At 29.6% G+C, this 24,294-nt stretch overlaps 1 protein-coding gene across 4 annotated transcripts in view; it reads left to right on the top strand.

The window, feature by feature from the left end:
* Positions 1-24,294, top strand: part of Nbea (neurobeachin) — a 603,852-nt gene that overhangs the window by 110,913 nt on the left and 468,645 nt on the right. For 3 of the 4 annotated variants that reach the window (XM_078016116.1, XM_021730370.3, XM_021730357.3), the window contains exons 9-11: positions 3,865-4,062; positions 4,651-4,784; positions 21,781-21,889. In XM_078016116.1, coding sequence (XP_077872242.1) covers positions 3,865-4,062; positions 4,651-4,784; positions 21,781-21,889 — 441 coding nt within the window. Of the gene's footprint in view, positions 1-3,864; positions 4,063-4,650; positions 4,785-19,505; positions 19,612-21,780; positions 21,890-24,294 lie in introns of those variants that run through there. The other variant, XM_078016117.1, reaches the window with a different exon arrangement.

Below are 24,294 nucleotides of genomic sequence, written 5' to 3'. Positions count from 1 at the left end.
ACCATTATGTTAACTTCTTTAGATTTTTATTAATTTAATCATTTCCCACTATTTAATGAGGCTTTATCTCATTATATTTTAAAAGTGGAGCATCAAAATAATCAGAAACTTGGGTACATGCTTCAAAGGTAATTTTGTTTTTTATTTGAACATTTTAATTATACATAGTATTTGTGTTCCTTTTGACAAAATCATGCATAAAAGGAATTTGATTTCAATCCCCATTCCCCTCCACTTTGTTCTCCTGCTTACTGATCTCATTTTTACCCATTTACTTATTTATGTATGCATTTATTTTTTGGTGGTGCTGGGAATTGAACCCAGGGCCTTGTGTATGCAAGGCAAGCACTCTACCAACTGAGCTATATCCCCAGCCCTCTATTTATGTATTTTCGATTGGTACTTCATACATACACGTAAAGGGTATATTCCCTTTAGTACATTCATATGTATAGGTAACATGATTCATTAGATCCATTTTATAACATCAGATCTATTCCTTATTACTTTCCCTTCTTTCTTTCCTCCCTCTCATCCTCCTACTTCTACTCCACATCTTTATGCTATTCAATTCCCTCTTCCACTGCCTTCTTTACCTCATTTTGCTTGGGCTTCCACATATGAGAGAAAACATTTCACTCTTGTTTTCCTGAGTCTGGCTTACTTCACTTATTCTCCATTCCTATCTAGTTACTGGCAGATGCCATATTTAGGCTGAGTAAAATTTCATTATATTTATATATCACATTTTCTTGATTGCTTTATATATCACATTTTCTTGATTGCTTTATCTGTTGATTGGCATCTGGGCAGATTCCATTATTTGGCTATTGTGAATTGGGCCGCTATAAACATTGTAGTGGCTATAGAGCTATAATATGCTCGTTTTAGTTCTTATTGAAAAATACCCAGGAGTGGGAAAGCTGAATCACCTGATGGTTTCATTCCTAGTTTTTGGAGGAGTCTCCATGTGGCTTTCCAAAGTGGTTTTAGTCATTTGCAGTTCTACCAACAATGTGTGAGTGTACCTTTTTTCCCAAATCCTTGCTAGCATTTATTATTCTTTGTATTCTTGTTAATTGCCATTTTGACTAGAATAACCTGAAATCTTAATGTTGTTTTGATTTTTATTTCTGATTGTTAGAGATGTTAAACATTTTTTTCATGTATTTTTTGGCCATTTGTGTTTCTTTTTTGAAAAATTTCTGTTTAGTTCTTTTGCCCATTTATTGATTGGGCTGTTGTTGTTGTTGTTATTATTATTATTAATATTGGCATTCAGTTCTTTATATATTATGGATATTAATCCCCTGTCACAGGAATAGCTGAGAAAATTACTTCCTTATACCCTAAGTGTTCTTTTTACTCTCTCATTGTTTTCTTTTCTATGCAGAAGCTTTTTAATTTGATGGTATTCCACTTATTGATTCTTGGTTTTATTTCCTGAGCTTTAGGAGTGTTGTCAAAGTCGATGCCCACAAAATAGGTAATATTTTATTAGGTATAATTTTAGCATAGACCTGCCTTATCCTGATTTAGGTTTGTAATCCAGAATTCCTAGTGTAACCACAGCAAAACAATGGGAAAAGTAGTGGAGACCATATCCAGGAGTTCTGGAATTTGCAGACCCAGTATAACTCCTTTTAATATAATCTTAAGTCTTTTCTTAGTCTGTTGTATAAATTTCTATTGCTTTCCTAACTGGAGCATATGTTACTCTATTTCCAGTATTTTCACATGTTTTTTCTTAGTACAATATCATCTATGTAAGGAGAGCTATGATCAGTTTGATTTAACTCCAGTTTTGCCCTCGATTCATTTAACAATTGGCAGTTTCTTCTCTTCGTTTCTTACTTGACTTCATTATGTGTTGTTAATTTCCTATGTATTTTCCCCCTAAGTTCTTTAAATTAAATGAATTTATTTTCACAAATTAACTAATGTTCTACTCCTTTAAAATAATGTCTCTGATCAGTCTTGTACAATGGCGTAAAATATTTAAGTTTTAGCTTAAAATGATTGAGTTAGAAGCATAAATATTAAACCTTCTCAACATTCATGATGTTATAAATGAAATGTATGTTATAATGTTGTTTTATAATACCAAGGCAGCTAGTAAAGAAGACAGATCAGGCAGGATTTATTGGCAATATTACTACCTAATACGTAATTTCACTCATATTATTTTTTAGAAATTTTATTTTTTCCTCCATTTTCTATTATAATATACATTAGGGACAAACATTGAATCTTTAATGTGAAGAGATTTTATAGAATGGGAAAAAATCTGTTAACCTGCACCTCAGATAGAACATTAATCTTCAGGATATACAAAGAACTCAAAAAACTTAATACCAGGGAAGCATGGGAAGATTAGACGAACTCTAGATAGGGCAAAGGGGATGGAGGGGAATGGAGGGGGAGTGGGGTGTAAAAAAGGTGGTGGAATGAGATGGACATCATTACCCTTAGTACACGTATGAAGACATGAATGGTGTGAATATACTTTGTATGCAACTAGAGATATGAAAACTGTGTTCTATATGTGTAATATGAATTGTAGTGCATCCTGCTGTCATATATAACAAATTAGAATAAAAATAAAATTTAAAAAATGCCTAATGAAAAAGAAGTTCACTGGATTTAACAGAGGGGAATGAAGGGAAGGAGGAGGGATGAGAATAGGAAAGATAATAGAAAGAATTGGATATAACTTTTTATGAACATATGTGAATCAGTGTAACTCCATATAATGTATAATCACAAGAATGTGATCCTAATTAGAATAAGTTGTACTTCATGTATGTATAATATGTCAAAATATACTCTACTGTCAATACATCTGAAAAGAACAAATAAAAAAACAGAATTTTTATTTTAAATGAGGACATATTTTAAACCTGTTATCTATAGTTAAGGGACTGTGAATTGATGAGTTAAAAAAAAAGGAACTTTACTTTGAAGTGAAAAGTAAATTTTTACATTGCATTTGAGTGAAGAACAAAGGTCTGATTCCAATAGTACAGTTTCATTTATTATAATATTAAAATATCTAAGCATTTTTATGTGGAAAATATAAAAATTAACTTTCATAGCTAAATATATACAATTTTTTGGCCCATGTCTAATAATTTACAGTTTATATTCAGGTTTAAGTTTGAATGACTCACTAGAGTCATAATAAAACTTAAACTTTCATTGAAATGAAGTGAGTATAAGAAAATAAGTAGCACCACTATCTAATGCCAGACACATGGAAAGCCCAAAACAAATTGTTTATTATTGTAGTTTTTTTCTCTGCTCTAAAATTTCAGAATTTTACTATGTTACTTTTAAAGGAGTATTTACTTTTTTAAAAATTTTTTTTCAGAGTACTTTATGTAGTAGAAAACTGCCTGAGGTTAGTCTGACATATTTGATCTGCAGTGTTATAAAGTATTTGAATTAAATTTAAAAATTAGGTGATTATATGTAAAAATTCTGATTTCATATTTTCTCTTGAAAAATATGGGAGAACTGGCAATAATGTACAATGACTGACTTGAACAGGGGCCACTTTTAGATCCCTTTTGTCTCTGTTTTGAGTAGGTCCCCATCTAACCCACTTATGTGCATATTTGGTTATTTTCCACAAGAATGTGGGTTTTGAACATTTGGTTTAACCTCAGCATTAATATTAGAGTAAGGTAGTTTGGGTCATGTTAGTTAAATGATTTTCTTAATATCAAAAAGATAATTAGTGTCAGCATTTTAATTTAATAAATCAATAATTGTTTATTATTAATAGTTTTTTATCTGCTCTAAAATTTCAGAATTTTACTGTGTTACCTTTAAAGGATTATTTACTTAAATTTTTTTTTTCAGAGTACTTTCAAGTTTAAATCAGAGAGTGATATTCATTTGGCAGAACACCATAAACAGGTTTTATATGATGGAAAACTTGCAAGTAGTATTGCCTTTACATATAATGCTAAGGCTACTGATGCTCAGCTATGCCTGGAATCATCACCAAAGGAAAATGCATCAATTTTTGTGCATTCCCCACATGCTCTAATGCTCCAGGTGGGTGAATGGTAGCTTAGTTTTCATGTCCTTATCAGCATTGATGGTATCTTTATACATTAAACATTGCTTATCTATAAACCTACCATTTCTGTTTCTGTTTTCAGATTCTGTACTTTTTTCTTGTTTTTGACAAAATACTTTACCTTGATCTTGTCTCCTTACTTTGAAATCTGTTCTGTTATCTTGAATCTCTGTGTCCTATGAAATAATATCTGTTGATTACCTGAACGTATATTTGTTAGATATCAAAATATACTTTAAGAATGTATTACTCTCTAGCATAAAATTTACCTGAATGTCTTTAACTCCATTAGCAATAGCTGTTATTCTAAAATAACATTTGATTTTAACTTTATGTTTTCAGTGTAAATATCTCTCAACATAAGATTTCACATTTAAAAATGATTAGCAAAAGTATCTCAAATTTCTTACTTTATATGAGTATCAAAACTATATAATTGAGGGTTCTTAAAATGTCAAACTTTATTATTTAATTCTCTTTTAAAGAATGTTATTTGGAAGAAAGAAACAGTGATGAAAAGTATGCCATAGAAGTTTAATAAACATTTTTGTTTTTGAATGTAGGATGTGAAAGCAATAGTAACACATTCAATTCATAGTGCAATTCATTCAATTGGAGGGATTCAAGTCCTTTTTCCACTTTTTGCCCAACTGGATAATCGGCAGCTCAATGACAGTCAAGTGGAAACAACTGTCTGGTAAGTTTTCTGTGTACAGTTGCCGGTATGTTTTACACACTTAGATTTACATTGTATCCTCATTGCATTGTATACTCAGGTTTTGTCTTTGACATAGTAGTAAAAATTTGTTTAGAATTAAGGCAGATATCTATTTACACAATATAAAAATATATAACAGATTCTGATTACCATAAAGGAATATCTTCCTTGAGGGGAAAAAAATTCTTATTAGGTGTAGCATAATAATTATTAGTTATGATGAGGAAAATTCTCACCTCTAACCTCATCCATTGTACATGCTCAGAGTTTTCCTTCTCAGATTTTAGAAAATTGCTAAGACCAAGTTTATTCCTCAAAATACTATTTTATACTAAATTATAAGTTATTACATAATTTATATCTTAAAGAATGATGTTATTTTATAATGCTGTTATCATTACCTAAAATTAGTACATTGTTAATTGACATTAGATTTTCCTCAATTATCTTCATTTTTTTCTAGTATTTTATTCTTTTTAAAAATTTTTTATATATCTTCATTTTTGAGGACTCATATAGCTAGTGTCATATGTGTTTTTATATAAAAATGAGATATTTTAATGAGGTTGAGAATCTCTTATTTTTATGAAAAGTACCTTTTCCATCAAATTCTAATTTAATGTCATATGTTAGAATTTATGTATATATATGTGACATTAAATATCAATTATGACAGTGATTTTGACTATTTACAATATGCTTTTGGATTTTAAAGGACAAATTATATAGAAAACATTAAATATTAATCTAAAAGTAATTTAGGGATGCTTACTAGTATGTACACACACGTGCATGTGCGCGCACACACACAGACACACACATCCAATTTTTATGGATGGAATAAACGAATGAATGAAGCTATAGGAAAAATTCAAGATCCAAGAAATGAAATACATGAATTTCTTATATTAACTAATTTACCTGTTAATGACATTCTATTTTAGTTTTGCTAATAATATTGTTCCTCTATTGGGATGGTCTTTGTGTAAAGTATAATCTGAAATGTAAATGATTATAAATATGACCAGTGCATTTACGATATTCAGCTCCCATCTGTGGGTTGGTCATGTTTTGTTTTACCTCAAATAGTGTAAAGGCTGGCGTTTTGGAATTTAACAGCTTTGAATGAGAATCCTGAGGTTATGTCCTGCTGCAATACTACTTTGCTATGTGATCTTAAATAATTTCATTGGGAGGCAGATCAGTATAATGGAAAAATAAAACTTTAATTTATAGTTCTGGATTTATATTCAAAATATTTTGCTATTTTTAATGTAGGTGAACCAGGATACATTATGATCAATAACTCAAAAAAAGATAGTAAGTGCTATGAAGATAAATTAGAGAAAATTATTTGTAATTTATATATTATTTATGAATTAATATGAAATATATATTAATTTTTTAACCTGAGTTAGGTTTTGTTGCTTAGGGAAGAGACGGTTTAGAAAGATTATACAGTTTGAAATTTTATAAATAAGTTATCACAGGAATTTATTTTTTCATGAAGAACTATTATAAAATCTTAGTTCTGAAATCATATTCAAAAGGTAATCTAGTCTGTTCATCCAGGATCCATAGTTTTTTTTTTTTTTCACTACTCATCTTCAAAGCTCACTTTGGTATTTATATTATATTTTGATACTTATATTGAATTTATTTCATCAAGGAGATAGAAGACAGTGAAAGGAATAAGCATAGTGATTTTGTTAGATTTGTTTGCTTTCAGTTCCTTTTGATCATTTGCCTTATTTCCTTATAATTAATTTTTAATTTCAAAATTTTCAGTAATGTGTATTATATTTTTAATTTATAGCTAATATGTATAATAGGAATGGTATCACTCTCCTTTTTAGTAATAATCCATATCCAATTCTAAGCTGCTTTATAATATAGTTACATGATATTTTGAGTTCTTATCTATTAGTTTTTCATTCTTTTATGACCCTTGATATCTGGGCAAAAGGTTTACTCTTTTGTGGAATATTGTGTGTATTCTTTTGTATCATGTATTCTTTAGTATCCTTTTTCAAGGTTTGAAAAGGGCCAGTATAGAAAAGTATGTGCATCAGTGATAGAGTCTTTCATTTTTAAAAATGTTAAAAACAAATTGTGAGGGCTGGGGATGTAACTCAGTGGTAGAACACTTGCCTCCTGTGCTTGAGGCCCTAGATTCAATCTCCAGTGCTCTAAAATAATTACATTAATAAATAATATAAAAGAAAGCAAGTTGGTAAGAACCTCAACCTTTGGCTGAGGTTGTAGCCCAGTAGTAGAGTGCTTGCTTAGCATGTGTGAGGCACTGGGTTGGATCCTCAGCACAACACAAAAATAAGTAATTAAATAAAAGAAATAAAGATAGTGTGTCCATCTACAACTAACAAGGTTTTTTTTTTTTTAAAAAAAGAATATAGATTCTTAACCATGCAAGGGTTTATAGAATTTTGTGTTTTATGCTTATATCATCAATTTATAAAGATAAAGATAAATGCAACCTTGAAGTAGATGTACCATCTTAGTTTTAGTCAATATTGAATTGTTCTAGATGGATGAGAATCACTTTGAAGTTTTTAAATCTTCCAGAGAAAATTCAACAACATACCCTTCTTTGCATAATAAATACATGATAGAACTTTGCAATACTGTCCAATTTTCACTTACTTTTTGGAGAAATTGAGTGAAGCTCTAAAATAAGTTTACTCTGCCTTCTCTGTTTCAAGCTGAAGCATTTTATTTTCCATGCATTTTACTAAGTAGTTTTTTTTAAGGTACTAGGAATTGAATCCATGGCCTCCTGCATGTGAGGCAAGCACTCTTTCACTGAATTACACCCTCATCCATTAAGAAGTCCTTTTTAATGAAACAGCCTACTGTTTCCATAAACCTTACCTTTCTTGGCACAAGTGTACCATATCTATCAACTTTGATGATGTTTTAGTAAATATAGGAGATTTATAAGTAAAATAATTTATTGAAAGGTAGTGATCTTGTTTTCTGGATCCTCTGAGGATGGGTTTTATATGTGCAGGAGAATTTTTGTGGCTTTGAATTGCTTTGAATCCTACATATTATAGTTGTTACTCTATACATGGACTTAAGTGAGACTATTTGGGTTCAAATCCTGAGATTAATGTTGATTATTAAAGAATTTTTTAAATTGTTTGTACCTTAATTTTGACCATTACATAACTGGAATAGTAGTGAAAGAACTGTTTATACTAAGTGCAGTAAAATATATAGATAACATACAGGAAGCACTAAGTACATTCTGATTTTAATTATTATGATGACAGTGAGATAAGTGATCCTACAAGGTTCTATCTAAATACTGTAGGTTTACATTTAAAATATGACTTATGGCCAATCCTTAAGAAATAAGTAGCTGTAATGCTCTTTTTTTGTTTGTTTGTTTAATTTTTTTGGGTGCTGGGGATCAATCCCAGGGCCTTGTGCATGCAAGGCAAGCACTCTACCAACTGAGCTATATACCCAGCAGTGTAGTGCTCATTCTGAGTCTTCTTTCTAATGATGATACTGTTTACATTGAAGAATCACTTATTTTTTATTAAATAGGACTTGTATAACTGGTTTTAAACGATCCACATTTTCTAGATGTAATGGCTTAGAATTGAAGTATGTGTTAACTCAAGTGTGGAAGTCAACATAAAGTCATAGAAGCCTGGAAAGGTTTTAGATGATTTCAACTTAATTGGTTATTGAACTTAGCTTCCCTGTAGAATTTAAATCTTCTTAAATAATATTGTTTATTGCCTTTAAGTAAAGTATATAGCCTTTATTATTTTTCAGAAACTAACTAGTAGATGAATGTTATTAAACTGAGTCAAATAACTTGTGGCAAAACAGTATTTTTTATGTGATCTAGTTTCATCAAGTAACTTAGGGCAAAGTATAGTACTGTTGTGACTTCATCCTATTTAGATTTAGTTTCGATCATCTTGATTAAATCTCCAAAATGTCCAAGGCTATTTGGATGTTTTGTCTTTCCTTAGGGACTAGTCTTGTTTTATATTGAAATAGTTAATTCCGCTCAATCCTCTTAATATGGAGATCAATAAATTAAAACGCCTTTCACTAAATATTTGATATTTATTTAATAATGAAAAGTCAAATAGATGATTAATAAATAATTGAAGAAACTTAATTTCAAATCTGAAATGACATTATATCTTTTATATTTTGTCTGGCAATGACTCAAATAATTAAATAGTAATTTCATTTTCCTTTGAGTTGGGTGATTATATATATTGGTTGCAATAGCATATCCTTACCTAGGATAATTTTTATTTTAATAACATACATATTTACATTCTATAGGCAATATAAAACAAAACAAATTTTCAGCATGGTGTGACATAGGGGAACTTTGCTTTGAAAAAATATACATATTCTGGGACCAAGGAATAAATTGATTTTTGAATAAATTGATTTTATATACTGACAGAAAGTCTTATTAGAGTGGTACAATGGGCAAGTATACCGTTGACTCAAATCCTTTTCTGTTATATACTCTCTAGTCAAGTTCTAGTAGTATATGACATTTATTGAGTACCTGCTATTATATTTGTTTCATTTCAAAGATAGTTTCATTACCAATTTAGTAAATGTTTAAAAAAATGGCAAACAAATATTACTATGTGATGTCAGCAGTGCATTGTTTCTGAAAATATGTAAATATAACTGAATAAATTATAGGGCAATAAAAATATTTTAAATATTTTAATTGTGTTATCTAATTATGCTAATGACAAGGAAGAAATAAATTGAATAACTTTCTAAAAATCACAGATACTCAATATTTATAATGTAAAGTTTAATAAAGGATTGGACAGAATTCTCATCCTGAAAGATTGAAAGTATTTATGTCAATGATCCTGTTAAATTAAGGGTCCTCTTGTCATGTGAAAATTTATGACTCATTAATTTATATACAGAATTTAAATCATCATTCTCTCTTTCTTAAAACTATGTTGCTAACCAAAGTTATTCCAATAATTAACTTGAATTGTGCAGCTCCTTAATTATTAATTAACTCCCTTAATAGTTAAATATTTTGTTATAGTTATGATTAGAGCTATTGTCATGTGTAAAGCAACAAAATTACCTGGAAAATATTTATAATTTATTGTCTACCTTAATTTTATTTTTCAGAAGACATTAAAAATGACTAACCATATTTTCTGATTTTTAATTCAGGAAAAGTGCCTATTACATATACACTATTAAAATTCTGTAATGTCATTTAATCCCACTGATTTAAAAATGATACATGACAAAAGAAGTCAATACCTGTTTGTAATTATGGTTTTCCTCTTTGGTATATAGAATATAATTAATACTTTTATTTTGAAAATAATTGACAATATTTTATCAGGCTATAGCTTATTCATTCATGTTTCCTGTACTTTTAAATATTTTTCAGAAATGATGTAACAGTAGAACTGAATAGTCATATTTAGATTGTCTTTGTTAAAAATTTTACTATCTTGGCAATGATGAAATAATTTTTGATATGAAATGTGGGACATAAAAATGCATTTTATGCACATATGCTATAAGAATTAGAGGAGAAAATAATTTGTTCAGTGAGATTTAACTAGAATGAAATAAAATTTATATTGAATTTAGTGTGCAAAATAATTTAAGGAGTGAAAAATAAAATACATTTAACTATTCTGTCTTAAACCTAGGGAAATTATAATGTAAAGTTCAAGGAGCCTTTACTTTTTTGTCAGACAACTCTTTTTTACTAAATTGTGTCTTTATGGAAGAAATCTAATAATATGGTTTATGATACATATAGAAATTTAATTAGTTTATCACCTGTTAATTTTAAGAAGGAAATTTTGTTTTCTTTGAGATGATTCTGATATCAAATCTGGTATGGGAAAAAAGGAATGCTTTTACAAATCTTTTAGGTAACAGCTAGTAGAATTCACAACAGTGTATATGCATTCTCTTGAATTTACTAGTGAAAGTAAGAGTAAAGTAATATAATACATATAGAAAATTATTCAAAACACAAGAATGTGAATAGAACCCTAGAACAATAGTTAGTATAAAGTAAGGTGAAAACAAGCCATAAAACCTGGTTTTACACATTAATTACTAAAAGACAAAAATCATATATTCATTCAAACACCAAAATCCAAATATGTGACTTTAAAGAGAAAGCATCTCATGTAAAAACAAATGACAAAATATAGGTCTCAATTTTTGGTTTACAAATAGTTTAGCAGTTTTTTTCAAATTTTCAAATTTTTAATTTTAACTTTTGAAATTTTTAAAATTTTCTAATACAAATGTGAATACTCTATTTGATGTAGAATGCATGGCTAATTATCTTTTTATCTAAATGAGTACAAATTCTTCATTTGCTGGCTAGAATAATATCATTTATTTTAACCACATGAAATAATATAAAGTAATTCACCGTTGTTATATTTTTTTAATCCACAAAGAAAGTTGACATTATCAACCTGTTCTAAAATGTTTTCCAAAATTTTGACTTCCTTCACAAATTGATGAACTCTATATAACTCTATACAAACCATAATGAATTCATCTCAATTTATTATTTTTTTATACATTCTTCCTACGGGAGAGTCAGTACATGCTGCATGTATAGAGTTATAAATTTTCTATAGCATCAGTTGTACTGATCCTTTATTAAAAAGTTGAAATAATCTGTAATGACTACATTGGAGTACACCTTTTTGTATGGGGATAGACTTTTGTTTCTGTCTATACTGTACAGTTTTCAGAACAAGTAAATGGTCCCTTTCACTGGTTTCCTGATGCAGAGGAGGTATCTTTGAATTATTTTCTTAGGGGTCAGGTATCTTATAAATTCTCTTAAAAACTTGGTTAGTTTCATATCTAGAACATGCATATAAGTTTTGGCCCTGTAGTCCAACTATCATACTTATTATTTCAGGTGACATTATTAAGGCTCTCTCTTGGGTTACCCAACATTTAGAAATATGGAAGGATCACTTTGATTTTACTTTTTTTACAGTAATAGGTAGCTTGAATGTGGTCTTATTGGTGTGGTGGAAAATTAAGGTTAATACCTTCCCTTGCACAGGTTATCAGCAAAATCTCTGCCTTTAAATCTGTACTCTGTAGTTATTGTTACAAGATAGCTGAAGCTAAAATTGGAAGGCAGGTCATAAGGCTCAGCTGGAAGAAGTATGGAGGGTAGGTAGATATTATTCTTTTTGAAAGTAAAATTGACTCAAAGCCGTTTGCATATTCAGTATGTATTTCTTGTAATTTTAAAATCCAGGAACACTAACTAGACATCTTTAGTATAGTTGAAGGCCTGATTGTTAAGCAGATTTAAGAATATAAGAAATTCTAGTAGGCTAGGATGAGTAGTCAGGAAACCATAGGTAATCAATTTAGCACTGGCTATTTCTTGTGAGTTGAATTTAGAAGATAAATATTATATACATGTATGCAGTTGGTGACAAATATCTTTTGTAGTCGTGCTAGGAGATATGGGACTTGGTGCCTTTAGAATTTTATTCAGTAGTAAAGAGACTAGAATAGAGACATACATAGTCCCTTCCAAGCATGTCTCTGTCTACCTTTGATGAGGATCCAATATCAGATGGCAGATCCTCACATTGATCATTCAGATTCATAAATAGGGCTCCTTATAAAAGGAATCTTTGAAAAAAAACTGCCTTGAAAGTGAACTTATGATATGAAATGTTGAACAAATAAACACACTCACACACAAACACACACACACACACACACACACACACACACACACAAACACGTACATAAATGCCTTGCAGATAGATTTCTGCTGGAGACACAGAAGAAAGTCTCATGCACTTAACCCTCAATAATTCATTGGCTAATAGCAGAAGATCTATTTTTCTGGTGACTTTATATCTCAGGAGAGTATTGACATATGCTTACTAGAGTTTGATTTCTATACAAATCATAGATTTAGTTATTTTTATTTTAATTCTAGCATTTTCTGTGATATTTTTGATGAAAATATTATTTAATTTGAACTACTTTATTTTTATTTTTTATTGATTTAAAAAAATGAGAGCAGAATGCATTACAATTTTTATTACATGTATACAGCATGATGCTAAGTCTGTTCATCCACAATGTCAATAAAAAAACTTTAAAAAACAGATTCAGAGTTCTTTAAAACTTTACCATTAATAAAGACAAATTACAATGAAGTATATAAAGTAGTTCAATTTTGAAAAAAAACTCTGAATCTGTTTTGTAAAGATTTTTATTGACATTGTGGATGAATAGATTTAGCATCTTGAAATCACATTCTTTTTTTGAATACTTATTCCTGAAAATTAGTTTAATCTGAGCATTTATTAATGGTTTTCTAGAAGAAGTGAAAGGTTTTTTTTTTTTTTTTTAAATCGTGCTTGCATCCGTTACACATCTGGCAAATACACAGGAATGACAGTATGCTTCAAGCATGCGAGAAAAAATTTGGAGCATACCAGTACTGCGCATAATATTTTCTTTCCATTGCATCCAGTTTTCTCTTCTTGTGTGTCAACTCTTCAAAAATAGAGAAGATTTTTTTATATCATGTGATAGCAGTTTGAAGATGAACCTTATTTTTAATAGTTTTTTAAAATATTAAGTGCATATTTTACAATATTTTCTTCCCCAAGTTGGTGCCTGATTTTTTAATGATGAAACTTTAGAGACTCCTGTTGGAGAAGGCTACTCATCACAAAATTAGTGGGTGTGCCCTAAAGTACAATGAAATAGGAGTAAGACGTTCTGGTGTGGTATTGCATAGTAGGGTGACAGTGAATAGTGATACTGTATTGTATGTTTGAAAAAGATAGAAGAAAGGATTTTGAATGTTTTTACCATAAAGAGATGATAAATGTTTGAGGAGACAGAAATGTTTTGCCTGATTTAAACATTATAAAATGTATAGACGTATTGAAAACATTACATGGTTTTCCCAATGATATGTACAAATGTTGTGTTTTTATATATCAGTTTTAAAGTATTGTATTTGGAAGGGAAATTGACTGCTACTATGGACAAACCATGAGTTACAATTAATATTATTATGGCTTTCTGTCTGCAAATGAATTTTTAAACAACTGTTACAAATTGTTACCAGTAGCAAAAGATAGTTGTAAATGATATTAAGTTATGTAAAATATCATCAAAATAACATGCTGATGAGAAAGCTTCTTTTTTATCATGCTTGCATCCGTTACACATCTGGCAAATACACAGGAATGACAATATGCTTCAGGCATGTAAGAAAAAATTTGGAGCATACCAGTACTATGCATAATATTTTCTTTCCATTGCATCAAGTTTTCTTTTCTTCTTGTGTATCAACTCTTCAAAAATAGGGAAGATTTTTTTATATCACGTGATAGCAGTTTGAAGATGAACCTTATTTTTAATAGGAGGCAAGAATTTCTTGTTTTCACAAACAACTTCAGAACCTTAAAAGAAGTCATGATGTTCATCAGTATTGCAGTCAGAATATAGACATTTATGAGAAGCAAGGTTATATACTTTAGAGAGGATCAACCCCCAGAAACTTGGACAGAATATACAGAATGAAAATGAAAGCAAAATGAGACTTTCTTTTGCCTCATATAAGAAGAAATAGTATAACCAAGGAAATTTTCCCAAGGAAACTTACAGACTTTAATCCATTTACATAAAGGTGAAATGAAGATTTATGAAACAAGAATTTTTATGAGACATTTTTAGTTTTTATCATGTCAATTTTTGTATAACTAAAATAGTGTAGTTGATATGGGACAGTGAGTAATTGTAATGTAACACAGAGAAGGAAGAGTTAAGTAAGATTTTATATTTAATATGTTAGGCATTAAAGCTTTAGTATTTTGGTATGGAGGATGGGTACTGAATCTGCACCTCATTGTTGCAGCCATAGCTACTGAAAGTAGTTAGAGGCAAACAAGCTATTAGGAAATTATGGGGGAAAACTATAAGCAATTGAGTCTTGTTTGTTCTCATGAATCTGCATTAATATGCCCTAAATAATTGCTTCCTTCTCATTGGAAAGGAAGACAACAGCCTTAATATAACCAGGAAAATTCAGTACAGGAACTCTGAATAGGCCTTGTTCAGAAGGGGCTCTTTCAGTTTTCTGGTTCTGGAGGGATAGCCTGTCATCATTTATTATGGGTATTGAGCTATTGTAATATAATCCTGTTTGCAGTGTCAGTCATAGTCAACTGTGATTAAGTGTGTGAATTTGTCAAATTATTTGGTCTAGTGGCATTGTGGATAGCTTCTACTTTGGAATAGGCAAGGTGCTGTTCTGTATGAGAACTTAAGAGAATATGGTGTTTCTGTGTATTCTGGATCATATGTACTGGAATATCTTATGTGAAAGATAAATAATAATTAGATATTAGGTAAGTACAGGATAGTGTAACGAAATCTGAAATATGCATTAGTATACATGTTTGCTATGTGAGATCAAATTAATCCTGAAACTTTTGACTTTACACCATAGAGATTTATATATTGCTTATTGACTATATGTAGTTCACTTAGCAGTCTAGGGTTTTGGATCTCACTCTTATTTTTCAAAACAGCATTCCTTGTAATAAGGAAGAGAAGGATGAGAGAATTATGCTTAGGCTTTTCACTTTTGTTGCTCATAAGAGATTTCTGTTCTCATTCTGTTGACTTAGTCACATGAGTAAAGGAGCTAGGAAATGTGGTCTTCTGTGTAGACAAGAAAAAAGGAATAATACTTAGAATTTGATAATAACTAAGATCATCTTTGGTATACTTGGTTTCTTAGTTTGTAAAATTTTTGGTCAGTGTTATAATTCTTCATTGTAAAAGATATGAAGAATATTGAGGATGTTGTTCTATAATAGTGTTAATTTTAATTCTAACTGGTGATATTTCCTTTGGCATCTGCCAATATCAGGCCACATTGAATAAGTCCTATTACCATATTGAGATAAAGATAGGGACACAGAAAGATTATTTGTGGGAGAGGGTGTTGGATCATCTTAGTTTGGAATTTCATTTAAATTAGTGGGAATTAAAAATTTCAGTTGCAATTAAGAGTAAGAGATGGAATAAGCAGTCTATTATATTTTTCCCACTCAATACAAGAATAAAACCTTATATGATCAGAATCTATGGAACAGCTATTTAAGAGTTCTGAAAACTGAATAGTAGCAGGTTGGTTGCAGAAAAAGTAGAATATAATTACTTTTGTGCTGTTGATGACTCACTATAGTTTTTGTCCCTCCATATTCCCTGGAGTGCACTGCATGCACTGGAGATCTGGAATTGAGTACCTGGATGCCATGAATTGCAAGCTCCAGGAGAAACTCTCTAGCCCTTGTATATGAGTTCCTTGTTAATTTTTCTATTCTTTAACCTGTTCTGTCACATCCAAATCCTCATGCAGTCTAATTATGGTAGACGCAGTGATACCAGTGGAGCCCAAACTGTGAGGGAAGGATCACCTTTCCTTGGATCAGTGGAATTAGTGTCGTTAGAGGGTGAGATAAACACCTGTAAGTTTTCTTATCTCTCTGTCTTCCCTCTTATGACTCTAGATATGGGAAAAGTTATAGAAGTACACAGCAGAATAAGGAAACTAGCTTTCTGACAGGAGAAAGGAAGAGCTGCAGAACCAGAAATTATCAGGAAAATCATTGAAAGGGAAGAATGTGAGAAAATAATTCTATAAAATTGTTAATAAACTCTGCCAGGTGCTGTATGTGCATGGTCCTAATCTAGATCAGGGATTCTAGCCAGTGCAATAGGAGTTGTAGAGATTGGGAAGAAAAAAATCAGTTTTTGCAGATGATATGATTTGCCAAGAATTGATAGGCACACAATATTCTAGTGTTACTAAGCATAATTAACAAGGTTGCATGATGCAAGATTCTTAGGTAAAAATAAAATATTTCTATTAACAATGTACAGAAGGACACCAAATTTAAAAATACCATAAACATTAGCTTCAAAAATTTATGTGTTTAAATGAAAAATTTTCAAAAAAAATACAAGATTTATGCACTGAGAACTACAAATTGCAGATGAAAGAAACAAAGACCTAAATAAATGTTATACTCTATTCCTGAGTAGGGCAATTTAACATGGTAAAGATGCCATTAAATTAGTATGTAGATTTAACACAAACCATTCTAAATCCCTGAATATGTATATTGATATGGAAAAAGATGTTTCTAAAAGTTATATGGGAAAACCACCACAGTAACAATTTTGAAAAATAATAAATTTGAAATGATTGTAATTACCCAGCTTTAAGACTCACTGTAAAACTATAATAATAAAGGCAGTATGGTATTAACAAAGTGATAAATGCATGTATCAGTGGAACAAAATTGAATTCAAAAGTGGTACCACACATTTAGGGGTAGTCGATTTTTGGTAAAGGTGCAAAAGCAATTCAATGGAGGAAGAATCGCCATATTCCAAACAAAACAAAACAGAACAAAAACAACTTTGAGAGTTAATTTTTTAGCATTCTGACATTTTTAGTACTTATTGAATATATTTAGTAATATGTGAAAACAACTTATGAAAAGACTGTTGGGTTCTTAAACTGTAAATTCTGTTAAGATACCATGTACAAATATATAATAATAAATCACAGGAGGTTTAGGATTAATTCCTTTATATGTGTATACTTTAAAAATTTCCTTCATAGCACAGATGGAATCACATTTAAATCACAATTTTTTGAATTCCCAAATTTTTTGCTGTATTGTTGGAAATAGGCTAATGAAACATAAAATCTGTTTTGAAACAAAGGAAGATATAAATGTGTAATTGCCTAACATTTAATAAATCCTTTGCTATGTGTTTCTAATTACCCATGACAGTGGTAGCAATTCAGTGTATGAATCTGCTTACCTTCATATCAGGCTGAAGGAAAAGGTAGAAATTTACAGAAGAGAGATTTCATGACCCAGGTCAGGTTTAATGATTTCATTTGGCACTTGTGTATTCCATGTGTTCCTACATTTTACTGTGTTGCATTTCAGTGTTTTCCTTATCTGACTTCACAGATAAATGCATTTTATTTTCTTTGACATGAAGCTCCACTTCATGTTTGTACTGACACATGTGACAGTTTGTATGTCTGGATCTCATTGAATATTTTAGACAGTTGTCGTCTTTGAGATTGATTCTTCAGGAGTTCCTTGTGTTAAATTGACTGCTAAATGTGCTTGCAGTTGGAAACTTTTGGTTTAGATCTCTCTAATTTTGAACTGGGAAGGAATCTAACCCTTCTCATTTATTGAGAGATTATTTTTGTGTCTGTGTCACCAGGAACTAAGGATCTTGGGTGTGAATTTAAGTTGATTTCATTCATAGTTTTGTTCTTGTTGTGATCAATCTCACCATAAAGGAGTTTTACAGTGCAGAAATAGTATAGATTCTATGGTTTTAGATATTTTTATGTAATCTAATCTTCTTTTGAAAAATTCCAGTGTTTTTCAGTACTGAAGTAGGCTATGTAAGAAAATGTGAAAAGAATTTTCTCATTTATTGATATTTTAAATCTAACTTGGGACTTAATCTGAATTTATTTTGATGATTAGTTTGCTAGTAAGATTTCTCAAGAGTTTAAATGCATGTTTGTCAAAGGGAGAGGGAAGTGGTAATTTTTGTATAAGTTACTTACATTCTTCTTAACAAAAAGATGTTTCTTTAAAGCCAATCTAGGTGTGATAATTTGCTTGAATCAGTACAAAGCAAATCAAATAGCTACTTTCTATCTTCTGAGAGCTGCCTTTGAAGTGATCTTAGATCATATATTCATTCTCCATCATTTTACTTATCAACTTTATGATATATTATGTCTCTAACTAAAATACCTCAACAATAATAATGCTTTTTGGATCACATTACATGAATTGTCTACTTTAGTTATTTTAAAAAATTAAGTGAAAAAATGGAATGAAATTACAGTGAAATCAAGTAAAAATCTATATTAGTATACATTTTTAGACTCGAAATATAGTATATGTTTTATTATTTAAAAAATTAGTTATCATTGTACATAGTTACTAAACATTCTCAAGTATTTGTGGGCCAAGACTGTTGTGATATTCCATAAAGCTCTGGAGACATAATAAACATTCTTAGTTATTAACAAGTAGTATTATACGATTTCATTTTTCCCCCTTAGGTCTAGCCCTTATATTTTTATGATACTTGAAATAAATATTATTGCCTCATTTAATTGAAGCATATTAAGAGTTGGAAGAGAATAATTATTTTTTAAAAATTGATAGATTATTAGTGTCATTTTCCTTAAAAAGAGACAAAGTTAAAAACCCATCTTGATTCCTGAATTAGAATTTCTACTGCTAGAACATATTTATAGTTCTTTCTGTTGAAAAGTTTAGCAATTTTTTTTATCATGTCATAATAGTTTTTGTCTATCAAATAAAACACTCCTGACAATCTTTTCCTTGGCGTTGCTATACTTTTCAAGAGAATGTTCTATGTTGTGTATATTAGTTTTGGCTGACAGCTACTTGCTTTTTGGATTATTCTATACATTTAGACCCTCTACAGATGAACTGATGTGTTCTAGACAGGAAGTGGTATGTAGGAGATATAGGAATGGGCTGAAGTATCCTTTATATTTGCCTTTGTATCTAGGGGAGTTGGAAATAGGCAAGAATGGAGAGAAATTTTGTATGGCAGTACAAAGAATTTTGCAAGTTTATTGTGAGCCCTGCAGCAATCCGATGCATTTTAGTTACTGGTAAGTTTGTTAAATTATGTTTGAAAATTGTACCTCTTCAAAGATGGCCATCTATTTACTATTACGTCCACCATGTCAAATATACCTTATTTTTAAGATTTTTTTTTTTGTAAAGATGTGGTATTGCTATTGCATTGGGTTTTAGGTATAAATTAACAATACTTTGGTTGGTGAATGCATGTGACTTTTCAGTTGTTGTCATGGTTAACATTGAAGTGAAATTATTCATGGATAGCATAGTCATGTGTTAAGATTTTGGAATTTTAATAAAATTAATATTTGTTTTTGTAATGGAACTCCATCATATTTAGAGGTCCAAGTTAATTCATTAGATGTTTGAGATTGACTAGTTCTTCTGACATAAATGAAAAATATAATTGTGGCATCCTTGTAATTTTATATGGTTCTAATAGGACGGTGATATATTGTAAGAAATATATATTTTTTTCCTTAGGGACCATTGTGAATTATTTCTAGTCTTTAATTTGGGCAGTGCTGATGTTTAGGAATTCAGTTTCCCCCAATAAAACACAATTATATGTGTAGGTAAGAATTTCATGAGCTGATAGGAAATTGTGTAATATCAATGCAGTTCCTTTATTCTTTGCAAACATTTAAGCAGAAGTATTATTTGTAATATAGTGACTTAAGTAGTTATTTGTGAAGTGGCCTTGACTATTGATTTAATTTATTTAAAATGGATTAGATTGCTTACTAGTTGTGCTTCTTTACAGAAACATTTAAAAATCCCAAGGAATTCATTGATAATTGTGTTTTTCTTACAAATGTCTGTCTTTAACTTAAGGAAAAAGTAAAAAAAATGATTTGTAATATCAATTTAATTTTTTTTGTGGTTTAAGGATATAGGGCCAGTTAATATAATTGAATTTTAATTTCCTGTAATGAAATACTTTATTTCTGGATAGTCTGTTTTTCTAGCTAATGTCATGCAGTCTTAAACAATCATTTTTTGACAATGATAATGATAATTTTGCTATCATTTCTTCTTATGAGAACATTTGATATGAACAAAAACAGCCACATCATCAGAGAAAGGTGTTATTTGTCAATTCTGTTGAAACCAGAAGAGCTAGAATTATTCAGAACTAGAACTTCATATTCCTTTTGGGCTTTAATAGTCTTCAAGTTTTCTCATTACAAAATTTCCCAAGTGCTTAAAGTATATTTAGAAATTTGTAACTTTGCCCTTTCTTAAGAACACAAATAGGTGATTTAGGTTATATCATAAAATATTTTAGGTAGACACTATTTTAATTCCCAATAGAGAATGGTTTACAGAAATTTATTATAAATGATATTAAATATATACATTAGAGGAAAATATATATTCATTTTCAGGAATACTACATTCATGTATCAGTGCTGCTTGTTGAAAATTGTCATGTAATTGTGAAGAAAACATGTTATTAAAGCTTAATTCAATGCAATCATTTATTTTTCTTTGGTTTCTTCATTCTTTCATCTAGCAGACATACCAAGTGCTTAATCTTTGTCTGAAACATATCTTTGTGTGCTTTTATGTGTTTGTGTGTACACTGTGTAATTAATTGCAACTTTTCATTTCAATATTACACAAATCATGTCTTTTCTCTGCTCTCATAAATTTTCTGAGGGCATACATGGATATAAGTGACATGTTATATATTTCTTTGGAATTTTTTTAACAAAGTATTTTTGAAAAATAGGTCTAAGTAATAAATTTATTAAAAAATAGGTACATCTTTCCAAAATAATGTTGTGTACATATTTAAAGTTCTATCTGATAACCAGATACTCAAAAGACTATTATGATAAACTCTTAATTATGGAAAAATACTTGTGTTTGTTTATGTTGGATTAACTTGAAGTAGGAAAATATATATATATATATATATATATATATATAAACTTGGATGTTTAATGTAACAATATAAAAGTACATAGTTACTTTCCAATTTATTTAATTTGAGAAAAGGATAAAATTAGTTTTCTCATTCTTGTAAGAAATGTATTTATATATAAATCAAAATAGCAGTTGTCAGCAAAATAGAAATTAGTATTGAATATTTGTTATCATATGACACAACAAACTACTGAAATGGAATACTTTCATGTTTATAATAAACATTTAATGATTACAAAATGAAATTATCTGTACTTTACATGCAGTGCTACTCTTTTGGCATTCCTGGTTGAACTCCTTAAAAGTTCAGTAGCCATGCAAGAACAGATGCTGGGTGGAAAAGGCTTTTTAGTCATTGGCTACTTACTTGAAAAGGTAAGTGTTACATGTTGATGGTTTTATTGTGTAGCTTTCATTCCTAGACAGCTGACTGTCACTAATTATATTTTCTGTAACTTCCCTTTCCATTGACTGCATAATGGTTATAATGTTGTTAATTCAAGACTTTTTTTATATCATGAGATAGAATCTAGGCATAGAATTAAAATGGGTGTTAGAAGTGTAAGTAATTAAGAAATTTTTTATGAAAATAGCAACATTCTTCCATGTACCTTTATTCAAGTTGCAAGTATACTTTCTTTTAATTTTGTCTCCTATTCCTTTTCTATCTTTACACTCAGATTAAGTTTCTTAGAAATCTTATTATATATATTTTTTTACTTAAATGGATTTCCTTTTTAGGTTTTGCTTTAGTTTTCAATTATAAGATTAAAATTTTTATTTTTGGTGGCAGAAACATTATTTTGTACTGTTATCCTTGCATTTAATATATTTGAATATTCAAAGCAACTTTTGTCTATATATATAAACAGCACAAATATTTTTTTCATTCATCTCATTTATGTATTTTTATGACATCTGCTTTAGTCACAGTTGTTCTATTGTAGCAATGAATGTTGAATTTTGATGATGGTGTCTTAATAGATTAGATTTCCATTAACAAAGTGAAATTTCATGTGTAAAGGGATTTTTAAAGAAAAATATTAATTTTCCTGTGAGTTCTCTTTTTATCATTTAATTTTAATACTTGGCTGCTCTTAAGTATGAAACTATTTGAGAATTAACTAATAAAGGTGATATCTCAATTAAGAGAAATTAACTCATTTTTACCATGGGAAAGAAAAGGAAGACTTGCAGATAGTTTTTGTTTCACATTTAATTATGTTACATTTGAAATACCTGCAGCCTGTCTTTTCTTTGAAATAAGTGTTGCTCTTTCTTTGAAGATTAATAATTGAAGTGTAGTATATTATTAAATAGACTGATCACTGTTAGCATTTCTTTGTGGAGGCTTTTCCCCCCCCAGTAACATTATTATAACTCCATTGAGATCATTTATTTTTTCAAATGATGGAATATCATCATCCTATATCTCGAGATTAAGAATTATTTAGAAGATTTATAAGTTACATTTTATGAATTAAATGGAATGCCTTTTGGCAGGATCACTGTGTTGTTATTTTTTTTTTTTACTGGGGATTTATCAGCATAATTTTGAAGTGAACCCTTTAACATTCAAAATCAGCTTAAAATTAAAAACAGTATAAGAGATCTTCAAACCAAAACTATTCTTTTGAAGAATTAATATCTTTATAGTTATATTGTCACTTATTCAAAATATCTCATTGTAATTTTAATTTGCATCCTTTTTTATTATTTTTGACTGGGCATTTTCTTATATATGTTTATTAGACATTTATTTTTTCTGTGAAGTGTTCGTACATATCCCTTACCATTTATTTCTGTATCTAAGACCCCTGCACTGAGGCAATCTATAATCTACTTTGTCTCTATGAATTTGCCTATTCTAGATATTTCATATAAATGGAAAAGTATAATATTTGTTTTGTATCTGGTTTATTTTGCTTAGCATGATGTTTTCAATGTTCATCAGTTATATATCAAAACTTTATTCCTTTTGTTAGTAAATAATATATGTTCACGTTTTGTTTTTCCATTCACCAGTTCATAGACATTTGTTTCCATGTCTTAGTTAAAGTTTGGTTTCTAGAATGACTTAATGATGTTGAACATCTTTACATGTACTTATTGATTGTTTCCACATGCTCATTTTCTATTTATTGTTATTTTTCTTCATAGAAATATTTTCAGATCTTTTGCCCATTTAAAAAAACTTGGGGTATTTGTCATTTTATTATTGAATTGTTGGAATTCCTTTTTCCTTTTATTTTTGGTCCTGGGAATTGGTACTGGGAATTGGATTCAGAAGCTCTTTACCACTGAACTCTGTCCCTAGACCTTTTTTTATTTTTTAATTTTGAGACAGAGCCTAAGTAGCTTAGGGTCTTGTTAGGTAGCTGAGGCAGGCCTTCAAGTTGTGATGCTCTTGTCTCATCCTCATGATTTGCTGGGATTACAGGATTGTGCCAGTGCACCCAACTGAAGGTGTTTCTGAGCTATTCTTGAAGCAGTTCCTTATTAAAAGTGTGACTTGCTATGATATTCTTCCATTAATGGATAACATGTTTTAATTTGTGTTTACCTGTTTAATTTGTGTTGTACTGTTAAGTTGGACATTTTCATATGTTTATTTTGTCCTTTTTGTTGTATTTTTTAAAAATATGTTTAAATTTTTGCACATTTTGTTTTGGATTGTATTTTCTTTTTAGTATGTTGAAATTCTGTATATATTCTGAGTATGTGTACTTTGTTAAATATTTACTACGAATCTCTCTTTTTTGACTTGTCACTCTCAATGG

Source organism: Ictidomys tridecemlineatus, chromosome 6 (assembly GCF_052094955.1).
Source record: "Ictidomys tridecemlineatus isolate mIctTri1 chromosome 6, mIctTri1.hap1, whole genome shotgun sequence".
NCBI classification, from domain to species: Eukaryota; Metazoa; Chordata; class Mammalia; order Rodentia; family Sciuridae; genus Ictidomys; species Ictidomys tridecemlineatus.
The sequence above is the reverse complement of the archived record's forward strand: the minus strand, read 5'-3'. Positions and strand labels throughout refer to the sequence as shown.